The 24,928-nt window shown below is 48.1% G+C and overlaps 1 protein-coding gene across 1 annotated transcript in view; it reads left to right on the top strand.

Annotated features, from left to right (window-relative positions):
* alcama (activated leukocyte cell adhesion molecule a) overlaps positions 1 to 24,928 on the top strand; it is a 338,861-nt gene that overhangs the window by 258,858 nt on the left and 55,075 nt on the right. The window contains exons 2-6 of the mRNA XM_070893627.1: positions 6,331 to 6,431; positions 14,112 to 14,331; positions 16,811 to 16,875; positions 18,354 to 18,441; positions 20,001 to 20,180. Of these exons, the coding sequence (XP_070749728.1) occupies positions 6,331 to 6,431; positions 14,112 to 14,331; positions 16,811 to 16,875; positions 18,354 to 18,441; positions 20,001 to 20,180 (654 nt within the window). The remainder of the gene's footprint in view (positions 1 to 6,330; positions 6,432 to 14,111; positions 14,332 to 16,810; positions 16,876 to 18,353; positions 18,442 to 20,000; positions 20,181 to 24,928) is intronic.

Raw genomic sequence — 24,928 nt, 5'->3', positions numbered from 1 at the left:
AAGAGCCAAAGTTTTTGTCAGTTTTGCTGATTACACATGTGGAGAGAGTGGCGGCGGGGGGGGTCACTGTACCGGAGACAGACCACATCAAGATATTGGCATGCACCAAAGCCCGAAGTTGTGGTCAGTTTCAAAGGCAGAGTGGCAGCGATTACTGCCAGTTCTCCGTCATCCCGATTGCAAATTCCGGGCCATTATATTTATGATTTACGTGTGACTAATCTGGCAGTAGATATCCGCATTCGGGGAAAGAAATACCTGTGTAAAATAGGGTATTTAAAAGGCAAGTACCCCATCCTGCAGAGGAACATTTGATCCGCAGAATTGTGCTGGATACAGATGAGATTGGTTATATTCAATGTTATTGGACCTAAATTCAATGAGCTCTCCCAGCAAGAATATAAACACAGAATGAGAGAAAACTAGCCTGTCTAATGTTTCTAGATTCACTACTTGCTGAAGATAAATTGTTTTATAGGAAGTTTGATGGCCTTCCCCGCCCCCCTCACTGTGGAGACAACAAAAGCTGGTGTAAGAGCCGTTGCCGAATTTTAACATGACTCATTAAATAATGGGGACAACAAACTCCCAATATAATCTTAGTCTGAGGAGAATGACAGATACAAAATTCAAGAATAGATGCTTCTGTCTTGGACCTGTCTTTCTCGTACTCTTTCTTCATTTTATTAGAAATAATGGGCTGGGTGGGAATGCGGTAATATCGTGATCAAAGTAGCAACACAGCACTTACCGTCCCATTCCCAGCCACGCCCCAATTTGGTGGGGGAGCCTTGAAATGGGAAGCTCAATTGGCCCCTTATTAAACAAAACAAATCAGGGTTCTCTGGCATCAATAGGACCTTGGTGCAGTTTTGAAGTACCAATGGGCGGAACATGTGCTGTGCATGCTCTGCCCATTGGTGTTTGCCATTCAGTACCCTTGCCAGCACACCTTAAAGGGACCACTACAGTGCACTCGGAATAATGTATTAAAAAAAAAATGATTTTCCCCGATGTTGACTCTCCACAGCCTTCCTCTGGGACAGCCTCTTCCCTGCCCACTCAACCCCTTAACTAATCACTGGCTGGACTTATTGTTGGAGCCACCAGCTTTCCCACCCATTCCAATCGCCGAGTTGCTCTAAAAGTGCAGGCAGCTCATTCGCGGAAATTTAATGAGGTCCCACCCGACCAAGAAAACCTGTCAGGCCTCAGACCCCGTTGATCAGGTGGGTGGCGAGCTGCCACTCGATGGATGCAGTCGCACAAAAATCTATCCCAATATCCGAGAAAGGCTAGCTGCACCTCATTTTGTGGGGGGAAAAAAGAATTAAAAAAAAACTCAGCCACATTCACCTGAATGAAATAAAGTGTTGGGTTGGAAAAGCGACTATTTATAGTCGTTGGCCCACCCCATTACTTGTGAACTCGGGGCATAAACCCCAGATGCAGCCTCCCCTTCCCCCTCCCCTCCCCCCCTCCCCCCAACCGGCCCTAAAAAAAAAACCTGTGGCACAAGTTAAATGACAACAGAAGAACAAAGTTCAATGTTAAACCTCAAGCAAGAAAACACAATGATAAAAATGAGTGCACATTGGCCTATACTAACTTTTAAAACACACGCCTTGCGTACTTTACAGAGCAGAAAATGGAAGCAGAGCAGCACCTTGTGCCACAAAGCCAGTACTGCAAAAACATGAAATTCAATGACACCAGTTGCTTATTATGCTCTCTTAGAATTCATGTTCAGTGTTTTATATATTTCTGATACTTTATACTCCTAATGGTCTACATTTTGAAACATATTGGGCGCGAACCTGGTGGACTTACCGCCCGATGCAGCCGCCGAGTTTTTTGGGCAGTCTCCCCTCGGTGCTAGTTTCCACTAGGCCTCCCGCCAGCGGGAGGGGAGGACCACTGGGAACCGTCTGCAGGCACGCAAGTGTCCTCCCGCCTGCCAAGCTGCCAGTTTGCTCCAGGCAGGAGTCGTCGGCAGCAGGGGAAAGGACCGCTGAGTGGAGGCAGGTCTAACCTCAACGGTAAGTATGAAGACTTGCAAAAAAAATGTTAATAAACTTAAAACATTTTATTTTACAGCGATTCAGGTTCCAGTGGGTTTTTTTTGGTGTCAATTTTTATTTTTATGTTCCCCCCCCCGGGCCCGACTCAATCCTCGGCGGCACTTTGGTGAGGATTGCATTTGCCGTCGAGGTTAGGAGCTCCCGTCCGCTGCCGCCCACATTCAGGACGTAAGTCGTTTTTTTGCCGTCAAGCGGTCTTTGCAGATCTTTTTGGGGAATCTCCCTGCTGAAGTACCGGCAGGCCTCTCGACGGTCCTTTGGAAGGCACTTGGGTACGCCTTAGCTTTGAGTCTGGAATGCAAAAGCAAAATAGTGCGGATGCTGGAAATTTGAGTTAAAAACAGAAAATGCTGGAAATACTCAGCAGACCAGGCAGCATCTGTGGAGAGAGAAATCGAGTTACCATTTCAGATCGATGACCCGTCAGAACTTCCATTTCTTCATTCTATTTCGCTGACCGTTCTGACGAAGGGTCATCGACCTGAAACGTTAATTGTTTCTCTTTCCACAGATGCTGCCTGACCCGCTGATGTCCAGCATTTGCTGTTTTTATTGAAGTCTGGAACAGATTGTTTCCAGCACCTTTTGAGTTTGTGATTTAATTTTTACCCAGATGAGATCCCGGTCCTATCTGCCTGCCCTACAGGACAATATTTATCATAAACAGCAATAGCAAAAATCCAATCGTGTATATATTATTAATTAATGATCCATTAAAACTGACCTGGGGCAATTAAATGTATGTAAGTAATATGGCTCTTTACTTTAGGAGGCTGATACTCCAACTAACAATTTGTTCTGGCTGAATTAGCAGCCAGTGTGCCAAATATATACTTTCTACTATTAATAAAACTCTTACTTCACTTTTTTGTAGCTAGTTTTTCATGAACTGGACACTCCCCTGGTGATTGCAATAACAGCCTACTTTTTAAAAGCAAATTCAAAGATCATCTGAAAGCAATTTTTCTTTGTGAGCGTTCCTAATGGTTTTGCTGGGTTTTGTTCTTTTCAACAATGATCGCACACAAAACCTAAAATAATAGCACGCCACTTTGCAGAGCATTCAGAGGGGACGGGAGGGGGCCGGCAGTGGAGGGGGGGAGGGGCTTCTCTATCAATTTAAAATAAGCCAGCTTGCATGTGGTGAAATGGTATGGCCAGTTGATGATGCAGTTTGCTATCAGAGTACACGTGTGTGAGCCCATGTGTTGCCACAAATTGAAAGTAATGAAAATACACAGTTGTATGCCATACAGTTGTCATCATCATCATAGGCAGTCCCTCGAAACGAGGATGACTTGCTTCCACGCCAAAAAAAGATGAGTTCATGGGTGTTTCAATGTAGGACCTAAAATTCCAGGTCCTGAACTGCATCCTGAAGGGTGGAAGATGCCTGTGCGTGGATTTTTTTAACATGCGGTGACCGTTGCATACCAGCCATCACACGGGCTTGACAGAGCTAGGTCTTGGTCCAGTGGCAAGGGTTATCCAAGATGACTGGAGACCAGCTCTGCTCCATGGATCTAGTGCGCACATATATCGTAGTGTGGGCTGGCCCGTACTGCCCCTCACCTCTTCTGGCCCTGACCTCTCGCCTCTCCTGGTCCCCGATCACATCCCTCCACAGTTTCTTGCCGCTCCTGCTGTATCTGCCCACACTCCAAGCACCGACATGGACCTTGATGACGTCACTCTTTGCTGCCTGAAGTGGTACACCACACGCTGTTCCCAGGCGCCGCACCTCTGCTCCTTTTATGGCCCCGAGCTGTATCCACACAGTTGTATCCACACAGTGATGTATGTATAAATGGAGACGTGACGCTGGATTGTAATAGAATTTGCATTATGCCTCTCTGGGGTAATCTTTTAGTGGCTCATCCTAGATCATGGAGGGAATTTACTGTGATGCATGCTCATTTTTAAATGTTACATCTTGGACACTAATCTGTTCTTATTTAAGCCCGTTATTACAACAATAGCCTGTATTTGTATAAGCACATTTAACATCATAATACATTCTAAGGCCCTTCATTGTTCGGCATCAATTCTGAGAAGGAATAAGAAGGAGGTTAGGAGAGGTACTGTTGAATAGGTAGGTTTTAAGGAGGTTTTCATAGGTACAGCGAGATGTAGCAAAATAAAGGTATTTGGGAGGGGTGTTCTACATTGCTTTGTATTGCAGGACGGCTCACGGCTCTGTCTTCAATGAAATGCTCAGTCGAAAACTTATGGATGTGTTTATTTGCAACAGAAAAATGCTCTGATTGGGTCTCCTTGATCACATGACCCGATTGCTGGTTGGTCCCTTTGAAGGATAAGACACACCCAGCACTTGCTCTGGAATGTGTAATTAGAACCATTCTGCCTATGTAATCAGTAACTTTGCAAGTGTAATTCGAGCCATTCTAACTGCTGACTCCTGACAGAGAGCATACTCTCACAGGTTAAGACCTCCCCCATCCCAGCCCAAGTTCATACCCCTGAAGCCCAAGTTCCTGACCTTGCCCCTTCCCCCCCACCCCACCCCGCCATGCCATAGATGGGGCATTGTGTGTGGGTCACGGATTGTTAACAGGTTTATTGGGTATGAAGTGAATAATGACTTCACCCATTCAAATGATGTCACTTGTCACACACGCACCGAGCTTTCTGAGAAATCAGGTGTGGGTGTAAAGGGGGTGGGTTTGGAAGAATGTGACCCGTCATCCCTGGGTTCCCTCTTTCTCTCTCTCTCTCTTTCCCCCCCCGATTCACTCTCCCCATCCCCTTTCACTCCTCCCCCCCCCCAGTCTCTTTCTCGCACTCTCTCCCCTCCTCCCCCCCAGTCTCTCTCTCGCTCTCTCTCCCTTCCCAGTCTCTCGCTCTCTCTCTCGCCCCAGTTTTTCCCTCTCCTTTCTCCCCAGTTTCTCTCTCACCATTACCTCTGATTTTTTTTCTCCACGAAAATGTTCGTGTAGATAATGACAACAATATTTTAGGCAAAAGCCTAAATCAGCAAAGCAACGTGGGCAGCAGCAGCTCTGGGCTCCTCACGTTAAGGCCCCACTTCCCGTTTCGGGTTCGAGGAGTCCGCACATGCGCGGAATGGTGGTGGGGGGGTGGGGTGGAGTCCAGGGCAGTCGTGCACAGAAAGACACACAAAAAACTTTTGTAAATAATCACTCCGAAAACTTATCAACTTAAACAGTAAAGGAAAGGCAGCAGCAGGGGTGGGGGGTGTAGGAAGGTTAATTTGACGAAGGGTCATCGACCCGAAATGTTAACTCTGCTTTCTCTCCACAGATGCTGCCTGACCTGCTGAGATTTCCAGCATTTTCTGTTTTATTCCAGATTCCAGCATCCACAGTATTTTGCTTTTGTGTTAATTTGATCTCATCCTCGTTGCCAAATTATGTTGTGTATGTAAATAAACAGACTAACTGAAACAGGAGTAGTGTAAGTAATTGTGTCCTTTATAGCAGCTCTCCAAAATGGCGTCCAGTGGCTCTCCAGCATGTCTAGTGAGAGTTTGTGTAACCACCAAATAGAGTATGAACACAACATATTGGAGTGGTCATCATCCTTGAAAATCACTGCTAGCTTCATTATATAAAGAATATGAATCTGATGAGATGCAGGAAGCCTGCGACAGCCAGTGAAATTAGTGAGTGAAGTTGTTGCACGCAAAGCAAGTGCTCATTAGCCTTAGCAACTTTCTCATTGTCATCTCTGTATTTCTGGGTTTTTTTACTTTTGTTTACCCTTTGTTTCATTCTTTCTGTGAATCTCTCTGACCTTCCGTTTACTCTCCTGTATATTTCTCAGTCACTCTGTAGGCCTCTCACACACTTTCCCGCTATGTGTGTGTGTGTCTCTCTCTCTCCTGTAAATCTTCCATTATTTATATGCTTCATGTGCGTCTCGCTTTCTCATTCTCTGTTTCTCTCTCTGTCTATTATTCACTTTCCTTTTCCTCCTCACCTCCCACAAAGGCTTGGATCCAAACATGAAATTCTCGTCCTCTGATTGCTGTAGAAAATAACTTGGATTAAAAAGAAGAGGAAGAGGAAGGCCTGAGTTTGGAAAGTAGGGGATGGGGGTTAGGACTCAACCTGAGAAGGAGGAGATAGCTGGAATGGGGATCAGAATCTGAGCTTGTACGGTAGGGCTAGGTGGTCTGATGAGAGATAGATTAAAAAAACAGGTCGATAGATATGTCCCTATTTTTTATGTAAGTGTCAAATAATTGTACTTCTGATTTTTTTTTCAGTTAATGCAGTGTCCACAGTAAGTGCAATGGTTGGAGATACCGTATCGCTATCTTGTGAGTCGAATACACGTGGTGACTTGATCTTGGTGGCATGGAAAGTGGTGAGTAATTTGACGGCTGTATGTGTTTCTTGGACACAAATTTCTAAGATGGTCAAGGCCTCTGTTTTATTTTTGCAAATATAAAGGAGGCCAATCAGCTGAAGAGCCTGTCACTGTTGGAGGGGTTGTGCCAGGAACATTCACAAGTGGTCATCCAATGCTGCATTTGCTGCCCCCCTCCCAGTCTAATGGGCACCCAACATGCACTGTATTGTACAGGCGTTTGATGAAGAAGCAGATGTCAGTCGTGCCTGTTTGCTGTACTAATGCCAGCAGAGGGATTTTCAGACTTTTTTATATAAAGGTGTTTTATAATTTTGCTATTCATTTTTTTTCACCTCTTATTTTCTCTCTATTCTTACTGGGATTTTTTTTTAATATACGTGAAGTATACACGCTCTCAAAACATGGTCTCATAAACAGTACATATATTATATATTTCATAATATTTGCAGGTAAATGTAGGGAGGGCCAAAGAAGTTATGCTGTTCTATAGGTTAGTGTGAGGGATGCGCAGTAACCTGGTCTGGGTCCTTGCTGGTCGGGGGTGCAGTGGGCTTGTGAGGGTGATGGGGAGGTGCTGCAATAGGCTACAGCAGCAATAGATCCTGGTCGGCATTGTGCTGGGTTACTGGAGACTGTCCTCTCAGCAGGTAGCCCCAAGGCTGTTCTAATTGTGGAAATGTTGGGTGTGATGCTGGCCCACAGGAAGGGACCCCCATGTCTCCTGGTGTCTCTCGAGGTCCATGCGCAGGCCTGTATGTTACTTGGACTGGCAGGCAGATGCCCCACATGTGCCCAGGCCAAGTTTGTTGAACAGCTGCACCACAGCGGGAAGCATCTGCTTGCTGCCAGGAATTAAATCTTTCTAAACTTACTAGCGGTAGAGGTTTCTTACTGTGAGAGCAGTAGGCTGAGGTCGCTTGGGTTGTGAAAGATAGTTACGGTTATTATAGCTTTAGTAGCCTCCAGCATCAGTCCTGGAGGGTGGAACAGGACCAGAATGTATGCAGGACTGTGTCCTTTCAGCAGTAGTTCTGCCAGCATTCATCTGCCAAGATCAGCTGGAATCTTTTTCTGCAACTGAGAATTCTGAGTTGACCATTTTTCATTCTACTACAGAAAGAGTGTAAGGGCCAGACTCACATCCTGCTCCCAGTCTTCCCTCGAAAGTGGATCACCAAGATTATACTCCAAGGAACAATAAAGGTTTTGCATCCAGTCTGGTGCAAAGATAGACATTACTGAGTAGCGGGGTTTACGTGTGCCTATAGGATGGCTTTGTGTTTAGATGTGAAGGTTTAATGGGGTCAGTTTGCATTGGATTTTACAGAGCACAGTGGCATCTTGGATGAACTGGCGAACCTATAGGTAGCGGATGTAGTTACATTGGGTAAAGCTAAATTGGCCAACTGCTGCAAGGACATGATGTGGCACTAGTGGAGCAGTTATCCCAATCCAGTAATTCCTCTTTCATAACATCCCTTGAAGCTGATGGCTCTGGGATCATCAGGCACATCACTGTTGAGCCACCGAGGACCAACATGGCCCACTGACACCTTCAGTGCGGCACAGGTTTCCCTCCAGATCACTAGGATCAGGGACACTATGGGGTGTTTCTGTGCACTCATTGATCTTGGATGGAGTTTGTGAGGGAGAGAGCGTATCGTGGAACAGATATGTAAGTCGTTTTGCCCTTGGTGGTTTTGAATCACCCCCCCCCCCCCCCTTACAACAGTTGTAGACACTGGAATTACGGTGGTGAACAGAAATACACAGTTGTAGCTGGATCTTTCAGTCTCAACCGTCACAATGCTTTTATTCAAGTTAAAGCACACACCTGCACCCAGTAAAACACACCCTGGTGGTGCAAAACAAACAAACCCAGTTCAACACACAACCCTGGCCTGTTTGAACTGGTCCCATAAGAACATACATAAGAACATAAGAATTAGGAACAGGAGTAGGCCATCGAGCCCCTCGAGCCTGCTCTGCCATTCAACAAGATCATGGCTGATCTGGCCGTGGACTCAGCTCCACTTACCCGCCCGCTCCTTGTAACCCTTAATTCCCTTATTGGTTAAAAATCTATCTATCTGTGATTTGAATACATTCAATGAGTTAGCCTCAACTGCTTCCTTGGGCAGAGAATTCCACAGATTCACAACCCTCTGGGAGAAGAAATTCCTTCTCAACTCGGTTTTAAATTGGCTCCCCCGTATTTTGAGGCTGTGCCCCCTATTTCTAGTTTCCCCGACCAGTGGAAACAACCTCTCTGCCTCTATCTTGTCTATCCCTTTCATGATTTTAAATGTTTCTGTAAGATCACCCCTCATCCTTCTGAACTCCAACGAGTAAAGACCCAGTCTACTCAATCTATCATCATAAGGTAACCCCCTCATCTCCGGAATCAGCCTAGTGAATCGTCTCTGTACCCCCTCCAAAGCTAGTATATCCTTCCTTAAGTAAGGTGACCAAAACTGCACACAGTACTCCAGGTGCGGCCTCACCAATACCCTGTACAGTTGCAGCAGGACCTCCCTGCTTTTGTACTCCATCCCTCTCGCAATGAAGGCCAACATTCCATTCGCCTTCCTGATTACCTGCTGCACCTGCAAACTAACTTTTTGGGATTCATGCACAAGCCCCAGGTCCCTCTGCATCGCAGCATGTTGTAATTTCTCCCCATTCAAATAATATTCCCTTTTACTGTTTTTTTTCCAAGGTGGATGACCTCACACTTTCCGACATTGTATTCCATCTGCCAAACCTTAGCCCATTCGCTTAACCTATCTAAATCTCTTTGCAGCCTCTCTGTGTCCTCTACACAACTCGCTTTCCCACTAATCTTTGTGTCTAACGCGAAGTACCCACGTCTAAAACACCCCTGCATGGATTCCAAAGTACGCCACCGAATCTGTCCAACAGAATTGTGCGTATGCTAACGATCTGTGCTAAAACCTCCCCACTAAAACCCCTAAGGCTTGGTTGGAACACATGACATCCTTTCACACTATGCAGTGGTCTTAAAGGTGTGTGGGCTGGGATAAATGCTCATCAATTACCCCTCTGACTTACTCGCTGCTTCTCCCGATGAGGCGTATCTTCTGGTTCTGTACCAATCTGGTATTCAAGTCCAGTCTTAAGGTCAGCCTCTCAGTTGAAGTAGCGAGGCTCTCTGCTTGTAGACAGAGTGCTCAGTCCTTGTGCATTGAACGAAGCGAGTAAGCGTCGAAGAGGAGAGAGATGGCTGCAAACTGCCACTCTTATACCTGCAGAAATACTTCTTCTCACGCCAAAAGTTCAACTGTCCTTTCGCCTGAGACACTACAACTGAAAGAGCAAAATCAATGTCCTCGGCCTGTTTCTTTGTTACTGGCTGTATCTCGATAAGGCTTCAACCAGTCTGGGTGGGTCGAAAAGCTTTCTTTGTGTCCTGAGCACCGACCAATCTGCTTGATCTCTCACTGATTGCATGACAAAGGGCCTGTCCATCAACCATTGATTAATTCCTGTCCACCTGACTTGTATTCCTGTGGAACATGTTTAGACCTGTCCCACATCATGCTGTTCTGCTCCTCTGCAGTAACAGAAAATGTGTCCAAGTAATGTCCAAAACTTAAAGTCCAAAAGTATGTTTTCGCCAAATTCTTACAGATAGGGGGATTTTCCTCCATGTCAAAGCAGAAATATTGAGTGGAGGTATTGTTTCAGGCAGTGATTGCCTGGAATTGGCCCAGTAGTACTGCTTTAAAAATTTAGAAGAATCCGACCACCACTTTTAGGGATTTGGAGCCACCCCGGATGCATTCTTGGCTATTTTTCTTCCGTCCAAACCTGGTAAAATGCTTGTTGAAGTCCCAAAAGTTTTTAGCTGGAATGTGAATGGGCAGCATGTGCAACATGTAGAAGAGGTGCTCTGTTTCCCCAGGGGGGTGGGGTTTATCCCTTACAGTATAGTTCAATAGCTCTCCAAAGCAAAAAATAAAAAATCTTCAAAAATGCAGGCAAATGTGAGAAACAAGCAAAAGTTTCCAGTGCCGTAAACACCTTTTTAAAAAGTTCGTTCCCACTGCTCGGGTCAGCTGCTGATAAGATTCCGGATCCTTTAACTCATCTAAGTTACTCCAGCAGACATTAAGTTTAATGGCAGAACAGATCCTCGGAACTGCTCAGCTAACAAACTCATTAGCATGCGCGCACTGGTGAAAGGACAGTGTAGCAACTGGAATTTCCGACTTGGATCAGCAACTTCAGGGTTTTGAGTATTATGAACCTCCAAATCATATTGCTTTGCTGTTGCAGTCAAAAGTCACAGCAAACACACATTTTCAGGGCCATTGTCATCTGAAGACACAAAATGCTCATGTAACTAATTATTTTTGAAATGTTAGGGCTGTTCCTGAGTTGTTACCTGTTTTTGGTCAACATTTACTAGTTTTCTAGGTTGGCATGTATGAGTTGAACAGAACAAGATTTGACTTCTAGTCTGTGTTACTTATTAACTTGATCTCAATCAGGGTGGGGGAGGGCTGCTACAATAATCCTCAGTGCCCCTGGACCAGAGATCCTGCTTCTAATCGTTATCCAGTGATACCTGTCAGAAGGTGCATGTGTGAACATCAAGAAGGAAGATCTTTTTTCTCTGCTCTAGGTGCAGCAAACTCATAGACATTTTGGCCCTGAAAATCCTGGCGTAAGTATGGCGGAACAGGCTCCTGACCCTGCCAGAGTATTCGGGGTTAGGGTGGGGTCAAGTAATTTGCATGTCATCACCAGGCACCCATGCCAATGTAAACATCTCTTGGTTGCTTGCTACAGAAGGGGTGGCATGGTAATGTGGCCAACCAGTACTATGGGCTCCATTTAATTTTTAACATTATGGACATTTGACTGGAGCAGATTGTACATCCTAACGCCAGGGTGATGGAGACTAGGGCTGAGGAAGTACCCACTGCAGCAATCCAGATCCCACCAGAATTCCCAACTGCATCGACAAACAACCAGGAACCGCTATTGGAGCCATGGATTTTTAGTCTCTTTTAGAGAGACAGACTGGCGGGGCTGGGTTTCCCACGGCCATCCCGGGTCAATTGGTTCCACCATGCCTCCACTTCGTGGACCAAGGCAGCTTGGGCATCCATTGTAAAACGTTTTGCCCTCTTCCTCCCTACTACCTTGGCCTCCACCACTAATTGGTCCTCACTACTATCCATTATATATAATCATCTCTTTTTATGAATCAGAACCCCCTACCCCACCCCACCCCAAAAAAAATTAGAAACAGATATAAGTACAGAACAGGCAGGCAGTCTCTCTTTTCTCTCTCTCTCTGCACCCCTCCTCCCCTTTCCTCATCTGCGCATGCATGGGCTGATCCCTGACCCGCCCCCCCCCGAATCGTGAGAAACAAAATAAGAAAAAAACGCGCATGTGCAGTAAGGCCTTTGCTAAGGACGTCGGCCTTACACGAGGAAAAATACCACTCCTGCCCACCCGCTACCGTCGGGCGGGGCGGGGGGGGGGAGACCCGAAACTAGCGGCTTTGGATCTTAGCGGTATTGAAAAGTCGAGAAGTGTGTTCCGTCGGAATACTGCCAAGATATGGGCGGTAGTGTTGAAAGTGGAAAGTTTAGCCCTTAGTTTTTAAATATGGTTTATGATTCTTTTTATTAATTCACTGGATGTGGGCGTCACTGGCAAGGCCAGCATTTATTGCCCATCCCTAATTTCCCTCGAGAAGGTGGTGATGAGCTGCCGCCTTGAACCACTGCAGTCCTTGTGGTGAAGGTACTCCCACAGTGCTATTGGGGAGGGAGGGAAGGAGTTCCAGGATTTCTATCCAGCAACAATGAAAGAATGGTGATTTGATTTCCAATTCGGGATGGTGTGTGACTTGGAAATTGATGATGTTCCCAATGTGCCTGCTGTCCTTGTCCTCCTAGTGGTAGAGGCCGTGGGTTTGGGAGGTGCTGTCATAGAAGCTTTGTTGAGTTGCTCCAGTGCATTTTCCAGCCGCGGTGCACCGGTGGTGGAGGGAGTGAATGTTTTGATGTGGTGGATGGGTTGCCAATCAAGCGGGCTGCTTTGTCCTGGATGGTGTCAAGCTTCCTGTGTGTTGTTGGAGCTGCACTCATCCAGGCAAGTGGAGAGTATTCCATCACTCTCTTGACTTGTGCCTTGTAGATAGTGGAAAGGCTTTGGGGAGTCAGGAGGTGAGTCGCAGAATACCCAGTTTATGACCTGCTCCTGTAGCCACAGTATTTATGTGGCTGTTCCAATTAATTTTCTGGTCAATGGTGACCCCCAGGATGTTGGTGGAGGATTCAATAATGGTAATGCCATTGACTGTTAAGGGAACACATCTTTAGCACTGCAGCCAGGATATTTCGGGGGCCCATAGCCGTTGCTGTATCCAGTGTGCTCAGCCGTTTCTTGATATCACCTGGAGTGAATCGAATTGACTGAGTAGACCAAGATGAATCATCCACTCGGCACTTCGCTTCAGCCTTGTCTTTTGCATTCATGTGCTGGGCTCTGCCAACATTGAGGATGGGGATGTTCGTGGAGCCTTCTCCTCCCATTAGTTGTTTAATTGTCCACCACCATTTACGACTAGATGTGGCAGGACTACAGAGCTTTGATCCGATCCTTTGGTTGTGGGATCACTTACTGCTATCTATAACATACTGCTCCCAATGTTTACCAAGCATGTAGCCCTGTGTTGTAGCGTTACCAAGTTGGCACTTGGTATGCCTGGTGCTAGTCCTGCCATGCTCTTCTATATTCGTCATTGAACCAGGATTGATGGTAATGGTAGAATGAGGGATTTTCCGGGCCATGAGGTTATAGATTGTGGTGGAATACAATTCTGCTCCTGAATCTATCCCATTTAGCACGGTGGTAACACCACACAACAGGATGGAGGGTGTTCTCGGTGTGTTTCCACAAGGACTGTTTGGTCACTCGTACCAATACTGTCATGGAAGATAGGTAGATTGGTGAGGACGAGGTTTTTTTCCTTGTGTTGATTCTCTCACTACCTACCAACTGGGCTGTGTGTGCCTTTGTCATTTCTGAATCCAATGCCTAGGTCGGTGCCATGTAGACCGTCTGATTTTATTATTATACTTCGTCACAGCGATTTTGTTACAACTGAGTCGCTTGCTAGGCCATTTCAGAGGGCAGTTAAGAGTCAATCACATTGCTGTGGGTCTGGAGTCACATATAGGCCAGACCAGGTAAGGACGGCAGATTTCCTTCCCTTAAGGACATTAGTGAACCAGATGGGCTTTTACAACAATCCGGTAGTTACATGATCACCATTATTGATACTAGCTTTTTATTCCAGATTTATTTATTAACTGAATTTAAATTCCACAGCTGCTGTGGTGGGACTTGAACTCGTGTCTCTGGATCTACTGCACCTAATGCACAGAGGAAATCCTAAACCCTGCCCTGGCCCCCTGCAAAACAAGGGCAGGATTGGGGTGGTTTGAAGTAGTATTTTGCTTCCTGTTCCAGGAAACCAGTTTGCTAACGCTCACCATCCAGGCTTATATATGAAGAATGGGAACTTGAGCTGCTGCCAGTTGAACTTCAGCAGACCACCACCTTCCAAAAAAAGTCAAAAGTTTGTAGAGTATATACTGTTGAGACTTTTTTTTCTCTCTTTTTTAGAAGTTAAATGAAGTAGACAGTGAACAACTGATTTCATTTTCACCGTCAAACAATAAAATAACAATCAAAGAGATTCCCGGATATACGGACAGGATAAATATGAATGCGGACTTTTCCTTAAATATCTCTAATGTTGGAATTCTGGATGAAAAGACATTTTCCTGCATTACGTTGGTTGGATCAGACTTTGAAGAAATTCCAATCGTACTCAAAGTTTACAGTAAGTAATAAAGCTGCCTGTATTAAAATTGTCCTCCAGCAGAGGGTCTCCACACAGGCCAAACATTATTATGTTTTGTGAGTACACACCAAGGGGCTGAGGTAGTAATGTCATTTAAAATATTGTTCTCATTCCTCTAGCACCAGGATTCAGATCCACTTCTGTCTTATAGGTCTAGATTTCCCTCTTTCTCCCCCTTGAGCGTTGGGGCAGAATGTCCACCCGCAGCTTGACTCCACTTTGACCCTGGTCCAATTTCCTGGGTCAGGGAACATTTCTCCTGTGCTGCAGCACCCAATGAAGCAGGATAGGTTAAAAGGGGCAGGACAGCCTTATGATGAAGGTGGGACAGGCCAAGGCCTAAGCAGAAGATTATGTGGCCTAACGTGAGGGACAGGTATCCTCTATGGGGCCCTCTTTCGCCACCCCCACCCCCCCACCCAAGCCAAGAGGGGCATTAGAGAGTCTACAGTTGCTACACCAGGTATTGCCACTACGCAATTGGCATTTCCTGGATGGAAGGCAGAGAAATTGTGATACTTCCAGGGCACCATCTCCCTGCCGTTATTCGTATGACAAGTGGGGAAGGGGCATTGGGCAACAGACAGCTGTCCTGGAAGGCGGAGGAGAGGAAAATAAAGGTAAGTGTGGGAAGGCGGTGGTTTAGAGCCTCGTTTTCCTGATGTTTCCGCAGCTAACCCTCCTGATTTGAGGCAGATTATCAGAGGAAATTCCACTCCATTGAATGAAGCTCTTTAAAGACAGTCTCTCCATTTTAAAGCCACTCCCTGGTGTGGGCATGGGTTCCTCAGCACATCTTCACTGTGGTCACTAATTGACAATAATTTTGCAATCATGCTTAGAAGTGTTACAATGACAGAGTATAAGGAGTATACAATTCCACTTGAGAATCTTGTTCACGGTTGTTGATTTCTTTGATTACATCAAAGGAAAATATCATAGATAGGTCTGTATGATGTATCTATTCCCAAATCCTATGAAAATAGAATATTCATGTAAACAGTTTGCAGTTGTTTCCATCAGAACCACTCCCTCCTACATGAGACTTCCTAACTTAACATTTGCCAGCATCTTTGAAGTAAAGGCTTTTCCAACTGCTATATGTAGCTAATGGATCCATACTATCCATGTTTCATACCCATAAAATAAACCACTCGAGTGACATCATTACTAACACTTATTCCATTACGGAAGTACTTTACATCTCAGAAAACAAGCAATACATTAATTTTACAACATTTCAGAATCATCCTGTTTATATTTTAGAAGGTCTGTTTCTTTCAGATACAAAGAAGTTCGACTATTAACCCTTAACTCCCCAAATGTCTAACAGTGGTTGCAGCTGTAAGATAAGGACAGGCCATGGAGGGAATTGTAGACAAAGCCGAGGAATGTAAATTTGATCCATTGGGGAATGGGGAAATAGTGTAGGTCAGTGAAGATGTAGATGAAGGGTTGAGGGCTTACAGCATGACAGGATGCGAGAGGTGAAATTTGGGATGATATACAGACTAGGAAGGAACTTAAAACAATCACTATCACTAAAGAAAAAGTACTCGATAAAATAATGGGACTAAAGGTGGACCAGTCCCCTGGATCTAATGGCTTGCATCCTAGGGTCTTAAAAGAAGTGGCTGCAGAGATAGTGGATGCATTGGTCGCAATCTACCAAAATTCCCTGATTCTGGAGAGGTCCCAGCGGATTGGAAAACCGCTAATGTAACGACCCTATTTAAAAAAGGAGGCAGACAGAAAACGGGAAACTATAAACCAGTTAACCTAACATCTGTTGTTGGGAAAATGTTACAGTCCATTATGAAGGAAGCAGTAGCAGGACATTTGGAAAAGCATTATCCAGTCAAGCAGAGTCAGCATGGCTTTATAAAAGGGAAATCATGCAGTTTAGGATTATTCACAATCATCCTCATTATTCCCATCTTCACTCCCCTTCAAGTGTGACACCTTTTTTCAAATACTGTTTCAGGTGTGGCAGGCAGTTGTCACTATTTGTACTCCCCTTGCAATTGCCACCCACACCTGCTCTGTGTGTTTGATTTTCCTTCAATAGTAAAGAGAGTTTGTCGCTGCATCCTCAGTTTGTCAACCACAGCTTCTTGTGCTTTTTCAATTAAGTTGTTTTTACATGTTCTATGATTGTCCTTCATTATTGCCCAAAGTAGAGCACTCCACTGCTGGATTGACCCCATGTACTCTGCAGCTGAACCGAGTCAAAATGCTGGTTATTTGCTTACCTACTGAGTGCTACAGATAATTACCCTGTATTGTAGTTATGCATTAGTTAGAATATATCCAGTCTTGCAGAAAGTAAAGTAAATTTCCTCACTAAACTAACTCCCATTTACTGCGTTCTATGTGCACTATGTAATTTCAGTCCCTTGGTATATATTTTCTGTAAGTCTTATGCCTAACCTTTGTTTTGGCTTTTTGTCCTATGCAGAACAACCATCCAATCCTGAAATTATTAAATCGGCTCCATTCCTTGTTGAAGGAAAACTGCAGCAGGTAAGTGCAGGACACAACCCATGAGTGACTTGGTAACATAGGCAAGAGAGCTCATTGTTCCATATTAATAGCCAGAATTAATCAGAAGGTCTGGGCGCTATTCAGTTGTGTTGCATATAATAAAAGATACTAGTTTGTATTAGCAAAGTGATGAGTACAAATCTAAAGAGATTGTAACATAACTATATATGGCACTGGTCAAATACTTTATGGATCATTGTTAGTTCTGGTCAGCCAAACCTAATTGGTCTTGAAAAGTACAAGAAGAGCAAGCAATAACGATGAGCTTTATATTTAAGTTATGCGCAAATGGTAAGGAAATTGAGCTTGTCCGTGGTGAAACAGAGTGCCTTGGAGATGATTTAATTCAGGTTTTCAAGACTGATCAAGTTAATCCAGGCAAAATAGTCAATATGGCAAAGGAATCAAATACTAGGGGCACAAGTTAAAACTTGGAAGTTATGATTAGGAGGAGAAGTTTTGTGCAGTGCTTTGACAAATGGGAATAAACTTGTACGAGGAGTTACCAAGGAAGGCCATTGAAACAGCCAGAATACATTGATTCAAACGGCATGCATTTCTGGAAACAGAAAGGGATTGAGGGATGTGTTGAGAAGAAGGGTAGGTGGCAATGATCTTTTCTCGTAAGTTGGGCACGGATTCTGGTGTTGTATGCCACCACCTGTTCTGAAGTGCTGATTTTGTGGTCTGCAAGGATATCAACAATATCACTGAATGAACAGATACTATAAATAGTTTAGGCTGCAGCATATTGTGGCATTCCTAAAGATTCTTGTGTTCTTGTGCAACAAATACTATACTGTTATATGCACCTCACAGATTAATGAATCGAGTTATATTTATAAAGTGTTTAATTTGTGCTGATTAACTGAAGATCGTCATTGTACTTGTTAAAAACAAACATTAACTGTACGTTCAGTGATGGGCAATGTCGTTAGAATTGGTTTTCAATGTTCAGTCTGTTTAAGGCTTCTCACGCTCTGATGAAACCGAATCTAGTATTTTATATTTGAATAAGTGCAAAAAATGCAGTGGTTTGAAGTTGACTTGAGTTTGATTAATACAACAAGGAGGCTTCTGTTATGGTTGAGGGCCAGACAATGAAGTGAGAGCGTCAATTTTTATTTGATGTGTTGCCTTGGTGTCAAATTCTGTTGTGCTTGCTGCTGGCACCTGTCATGAGCAATTATTGGGACACTGGACTCTCAGCTCATCATTTTCTATCCGTTAACATTAACTGGCATTTTCCTCCATCAGACTACATAAGCCTCGTGTTAGAAAGGAGCATTGCTGTAGGCACATTCCCTGTCTTTAAGTTTTCCACATCAATTTCTCTACAGTATGTACTTAAATAGAGAAAACATTGATGGCTCATAATAATACAAAAAGTAGAATCTTGTTGCTGTAGTGCTACTAGAAATGTAATTGTGTTTTTTGCCTGTTCCCTTCCGCCTCAGGTTGGTGTGTGCGTTGTGAACAATAGTTACCCTGCTGCCAACATTACTTGGCAGTACAATTCTCAGAATGTGGACATCAACAGCCCAGGTACGATTCTAAAATTCAAGATCAATGATCGTGTATTGAATGGGTTTACCATTTCTAGTTGATTTTGAATGATGACATTTCTCATGGGAAAGACTGGAATACCGCATTCAGAGTTTTTGAGTGTACTGTGAGCTGGTGTGTGCCAGCAGATTGGCTGGAATTTTCACAGCAAAAAACAGTGGGTGGGGGGTGGGTTGTAAAAATCTAAAACCCAACTCCACTTTCACTCAGACGGGATGGAGAGGCAGGCAGCCAACCTGCTGCAAGGCGGGTTAGCAATTTAAATATTAGAATGAGGCCTGAAGCCTCTACTTTAACAGATTTTGCAGCTTTTACTGCAGGCGGCCAGGGATCCCGGGACTCAGGATTCCCGGTGGCTGCAGTGAGGCGGCCTCAGTCTCGGGGAGCAATGCTTGTGGGCCGGGAGGAGCAGGAGTGCTTCTCCAGCTTCCCCCATCATCCGTCTGCACCCCCTGGGTTAGGGGTTTGGAGCACCCCCCCAGGGATTGCGACTCAGCTCCAGGGTCGGGAATCGGACCCCCCCGGGTTTGGGAACCCCCCCGCCCTCACCATCCTGGGCCCAGCACCTACCTGGTCCTTCAGCATCCCCATCCGACTGGAAGCCAGCCTGTCAATCAGGCCGACTTCTGGGCAGGGAACCCCCGTCCTTTGGATCGCACACACGCTGTGGAGTTAAAACTTCACAGCATGCTGGGAAACCGAACTTCTGGATTTCCCGCTGTCTCTCGGCTTCCCCCACACCGCGCGGGTGGGAAACGGGAAAGTGCAGGTTTGAGCCTGATCCTGTCTGTTTTACTGGATAGTAATCAGGAGAGTTAACTGGCTGATTTCTCTTCCCCCACACCTAGGCCAACAGCACTCGAGCCAGTTGTAGCAGCTCCTGCCCTCCCTGAGATCAGTACTGCACGTTCTTAACACAAAAGCAAAATACTGCGGATGCTGGAAATCTGAAACCAAAACCGATGCTAGAAATACTCAGCAGGCCAGGCAGCATCTGTGTCATTGACCTGAAACGTTAACTCTATTTCTCTTGCCACAGATTCAGGTGTTGCCTGATCTGCTGAGTATTTCCGGCATTTTCTGTTTTTATTGCATGTTCTTAAACTATTTTAACACTTTTGTGCATTTTTTCCTTTTTTCTTGTCCTCCCACATTCACTCATTCAGTCCTTGGATGAGAATAGCCCAGCCAGTTTGGATATTCTCATAGATACCGCAAGCCTGCTATTTTGCCAACCCACCACCAGACACACTTTACTATGATGGGGTGGATTCCCAGACCAGTTTGGTCTACATCTCCAACATGATTTAACCAAGAATGGTAAAATTAACTGACGGGAGTTAACCTTTTCTGAGTCTTCAGCCTCCTGTTTGAAAGCCCCTGTTGCAGTAAATGTTTGTACACAAATCTCAGTCAGAGATTAGGACTTGATCTTGGTAGGTGGCACCCTTCTGATACCAAAGGCTATCTAAGGGTATTGTGATTAAAATGCCCTAATGAATGTGTTTTACAAAACTGCCTTATTTGCTGTTCTCCAGACGTGAAGATTGTTAAAAAGATTACTCGTGACAAAGGTTTTTACAATACATTGACTTCTCTGGAGTATTCACCAAAGAGAGGGGAAGAAGGTGTTTCTTTCACTTGCACGGCAACTTACTTTGAAGACATAGATAGAAGAACATTCCAAATATCTTCGCCTGTAGCTGTGCTTGTACACTGTAAGTAGGAATCACCAGATCAGATATCAGCTAAGCCACTGCTGAACACCTAACAAACTGAATGACTTAACTCTCATATAGAAAATAAGACTTGCATTTATATAAGGATGCATTGATTTGCAACAATAAAATACTCTGATTGGGTTCCCTTGATCACATGACCTAATTGTTGATTAGTCCCCTTGGAGGATAAGACACACCCAGCAGTGTCATGAGAACCGCCCTGCCTATGTAATCAGTGACTTTGCAAAGTGTAATTCGAGCAATTCTGGCTGCCGACTCCAGACAGAACAGAGCTCACACTCACAGGTTAAAACATTCCTGCCCCCCCATCCCAAGTTTCTGACCTTAATCCCGCCTCTCTCTCCCTCTCTTCTCCCCTACCCCCAGTTTCTCTCTCTCTTTCCCCCCAGTCTCTCTCCTCTCTCGACCCCCCCCCAGTCTCTCTCTCTCCCTCCCCCTGCAGTCTCACTATTTCTCTCTCTCGCTCTCCCTCTCCCCCCCCCCCCCCAAGTCTCTCTCTCTCCCCCCCATCTCATCTCTCTCCCTCTCCCCTCAAACCGGTCGGTCTCTCTCTCCCCCCCCCAGTCTCTCTCTCTCTCTTCCCCCCCCCCCCCCCCCCCCAGTCTCATTCTCCCTCTCTCTCTTCCCCCCCACCCCAGTCTTATTCTCCCTCTCTCCCCCCAGTCTCTCTTTCTCCCCACCGCCCTAATCTCACTCCCTCTCCCCCCCCCAAACTGGTCTCTCTCTCTCTCTCTTCCCCCCCAGTCTCTCTCTCTCTCTCTCTCCCCATCTGTCTCTCTCTCTTCCCTCCCTCCAGTCTCTCCACTGCCCCCACTCTCTCTTCCCCGCCCACTCCCCCAGTCTCTCTCTTCCCACCCCCCCCCCAGTCTCTCTCTTCCCACACCCCCCCCAGTCTCTCTCACTCTCCCTCCCCCAGTCTCTCTCACTCTCCCTCCCCCAGTTCTAGTCTCGCTCCCTCTCCCCCCACCCCCGTCTCTCTCTCTCTCTCTCTCTTCCTCTTCCCTCCGCCCCAGTCTCTCTTCCCCCAGTCCCTCTCTCTCGCTCTCATCCCCACCAGTCTCTCTCTCTCTTCCCCCCCCCGCAGTCTCTTTCTCTCACTCCCCCTGCAGTCTCTCTCTCTCTCTCCCTCTCCCCCTGTATTTTTTTTTCTCTCTCTCTCCCCCTAGTCTTTCTCTCTCTCTCTCCCCCATCTCCTCCCAGTCTCTCTCTCTCCCCCCTCTAGTCTCTCTCTCCACCCCGCCCTAATCTCACTCCCTCTCCCCCCAAACCGTTCTCTCTCCCCCCCCTCCCCCAGTCTCTCTCTTTCCCCCCCTACCCCAGTCGCCCCTTCTCTCACTCTCGCTCTCCCCCTCTCTCGCTCTCTCTCTCACTCTCCCTCCCCAAGTCTCTCTCACTCTCCCTCCCCCAGTCTGTCTCACTCTCCCTCCCCCTCCCCAAGTCTCTCTCACTCTCCCTCCCCAAGTCTCTCACACTCTCCCTCCCCAAGTCTCTCTCACTCTCCCTCCCCAAGTCTCTCTCACTCTCCCTCCCCAAGTCTCTCTGTCTTTCCCCCCCGCCCTAGTCTCGTTCCCTCTCCTACCATCCCCCGTCTCTCTCTCTCTCTCTCTCTCTTCTTCTTCCCCCCACCCCAGTCTCTCTCTTCCCCCAGTCTCTCTCCCCCCCCCAGTCTCTCTCTCCCTCTCCCCCAGTCTTTCTCTCTCTCTCTCCCCCTAGTCTCTCTCTCTCCCTCTAGTCTTTCTCTCTCCCTCTCTCCCCCCCATCTCCTCCCAGTCTCTCTCTCCCCTGCCTAGTCTCTCCCCCCTCTAGTCTCTCTCTCCACCCCGCCCTAATCTCACTCCCTCTCCCCGTCTCTCTCTTCCCCCCCCTCCCCCAGTCTCTCTCTTTCCCCCCCTACCCCAGTCACCACTCTTGCTCTCCCCCTCTCTCGCTCTCGCCCTCTCGCTCTCTCCCCCCTCCATTCTCTCTCTCTCTCTCTCCCCCCCACCCCAGTCCCCCTCTCTCTAGTGCTCCCCCCCCCCCTGCCGTCTCCCTCTCTCTCGCGCTCTCCCCCCCCACCCCCCAGTCTCCCTCTCTTGCGCCCCCACCCCCCCGTCTCCCTCTCTCTCGCTCCCCTCCCCCAGTCAGTCTCTCTCACTCTCTCCTCCCCCCCTGTCTCTCTTCCCCCCCCCTAGTCTCACTCCCTCTCCCCCTCAAACCCGTGTCTCTCTCTCTCTCTCTCTCTCTCTCTCTCTCTCCCCCCCCGTCTCTCTCTCTTTCCCCCCCCCACCCGTCTCTCTCTCTGTCTCTCTCACGCTCTCTCTCATTCCCCCCGTCTCTCTCTCTTTCCCCGTCTCTCTTTCTCCCTCTCCCCATCTCTCTCTCCCCCCTCCCCATTCTCTCTCTTTCTTCCATCAGTCTCTCTCTCTCTCGCTTTCTCTCTCCCCAGTCTCTCGCTCTCGCCCCCCTCCCCAGTGTCTCTCTCTCTCTGTCTGTCTGTCTCTCTCTCTCCCTCCCTCCCTCCCTCCAGTCTCTCTCTCTCTCTCTCTCCCAAGTGTATCTCTCTCTCTTCTGCCCCCTCCCCAGTCTTTCTCCCTCACTCTCTTCTGCCCCCCCCAGGCTCTCTTTCCCCCACCAGTCTCCCTCCTCCTTCCCTCCCCAGTCTCTCTTCCCCCCCCCCAGTCTCTCTCCTTCTCCCCCCCAATCTCGCTCTCTCCCCCCTCTCTCCCCCAATCTTGCTCTTTCCCCCCTCCTCCCCCAATCTCGCTCTTCTCCCCCCCCCAATCTCGCTCTTCCCCCCCATCTTGCTCTTCCCCTCCCTCCCCCCCAATCTCGCTCTTCCCCCCCCCCCCCACCCCCCATCTTGCTCTTCCCCCCCCTCATCCCCCAATCTCGCTCTTCTCCCCCCCCAATCTCGCTCTTCCCCCCCCCTCCCCTCCAATCTCACTCTTACCCCCTCCCCCCCCCAATCTCACTCTCCCCCCCAATCTCGCTCTCCCTCTCTCCCCAGTCTCTCCCACCCCTCTGCCCTAGTCTTGCTCCCTCTCCCCCACCTCCGTCTCTCTTCCCCCAGTCTCTCTCTCTTCCCCCCCGCCCCCAGTCTCTCTTCCCCCGCCCCCCCGTCTTTCTCTTTCCCCCCCCACCCCGTCTCTCTTTCTTCTCCCCCCCCCCCAGTCTCTCTCGCTCTCTCTCTCCCCCCCCCCCCCAGTCTCTCCCCTTCTCTCCCTCTCCCCCCACCCGCTGTCTCTCTCTTCCCCAGTTTCTCTCTCTCCCCCAGTCTCTCTCTCTCTCTCTCTCTCTCTCTCTCTCCCCAGTCTCTCTCTCTCGCTCTCCTCAGTCTCTCCCTCGCTCTCCCCCGTCTCTCTCTCGCTCTCCCCCTCTCCCTCCCCAGTCTCTCTCTCGCGCTTTCTCCCTCCCCAGTCTCAGTCTCAGTCTCTCTCTCTCTCTCTCCCTCCCCCAGTTCTAGTCTCACTCCCTCTCCCCCCACCCCCTGTCTCTCTCTCTCTCTCTCTCTCTCTCTCTCTCTCTCTCTTCCTCTTCCCCCTGCCCCCATGCTCTCTCTCACTCTCTTCCCCCACCAGTCTCTCTCTCTCGCGCGCGCTCTCTCTCTCTTCCCTTCTCCCCACCCCCCCCCCCCCCGCAGTCTCTCTCTCTCTTTCTCTCTCTCTCCCCCCTCTCTCTCTCTCTCTCTCTCTCTCTCTCTCTCTCTCTCTCCCCCCATCTCCTCCCAGTCTCTCTCTCTCTCCCGCCTAGTCTCTCCCCCCTCTAGTCTCTCTCTCCACCCTGCCCTAATCTCACTCCGTCTCCCCCCAAACCGGTCTCTCTCTTCCCCCCCCCTCCCCTAGTCTCTATCTTTCCCCCTACCCCAGTCGCCCCCTCTCTCACTCTCTTCCCCCCCCACCCGTCTCCCTCTCTCTCGCGCTGTCCCCCCCCCCCCCCAACGCCGTCTCCCTCTCTCTCGTGCTCTTCCCCCCCCCCCCCAGTCTCTCTCTCTCTCTCTCTCTCTCCCACACCCCCCCCCACAAAGTCTCTCACTCCCCCCGTGCCCTCCCAGTCTCTTTCCCCCTCAGTCTCTCTCCTCCCCCCCCCAGTCTTTCTCCTCCCCCCTCCCCCCACTCTCTCTCCTCCCTACCCCCTCCAGTCTCTCCCTCCCTCCCCCCAGTTTTGCTCTTCTCCCCCTCCCACCCCCCCAATCTCGCACTTCCCCCCCCCCCCCAATCTCGCTCTCCCTCTCACTCCCCCCTCTAGTCTCTCTCTCCCACCCCTCCGCCCTAGTCTCGCTCCCTCTCCCCCACCTCCGTCTCTCTCCCCCAGTCTCTCTTCTCCCCCGCCCCCCCAGTCTCTCTTCCCCCGCCCCCCCCGCCGTGTGTCTCTCTTTCTTCCCCCCCCAGTCTCTCTCGCTCTCCCTCTCTCTCCCCCCCCCCCAGTCTCTCCCCCCACCCGCTGTCTCCTCTTCCCCAGTTTCTCTCTCTCTCTCTCTCTCTCCCCCCAGTCTCTCGCTCTCTCTCCTCCCATTCTCTCGCGCGCTCTGTCTCTCTCTCTCTCTCCCCCCAGTCTCTCGCGCTCTCTCTCTCTCTCCCCAGTCTCTTCTGTCTCTTCCCCCCCCGCCCTAGTCTCGCTCCCTCTCCCCACCCCAGTCTCTCTCTCTCTCTCTCTCTCTCTCTTCCCCCACACCCCCGCCCCCAGTTTGTCTGTCTCTCTCTCTCCCCCCCCCGCAAGCACCCAGCATATCTCTCGCTCTCTCTCCC

The sequence above is a fragment of the Pristiophorus japonicus genome, chromosome 11 (genome assembly GCF_044704955.1).
Source record: "Pristiophorus japonicus isolate sPriJap1 chromosome 11, sPriJap1.hap1, whole genome shotgun sequence".
NCBI lineage: Eukaryota > Metazoa > Chordata > Chondrichthyes > Pristiophoridae > Pristiophorus > Pristiophorus japonicus.
This window is presented reverse-complemented; position numbering and strand designations above follow the sequence as displayed.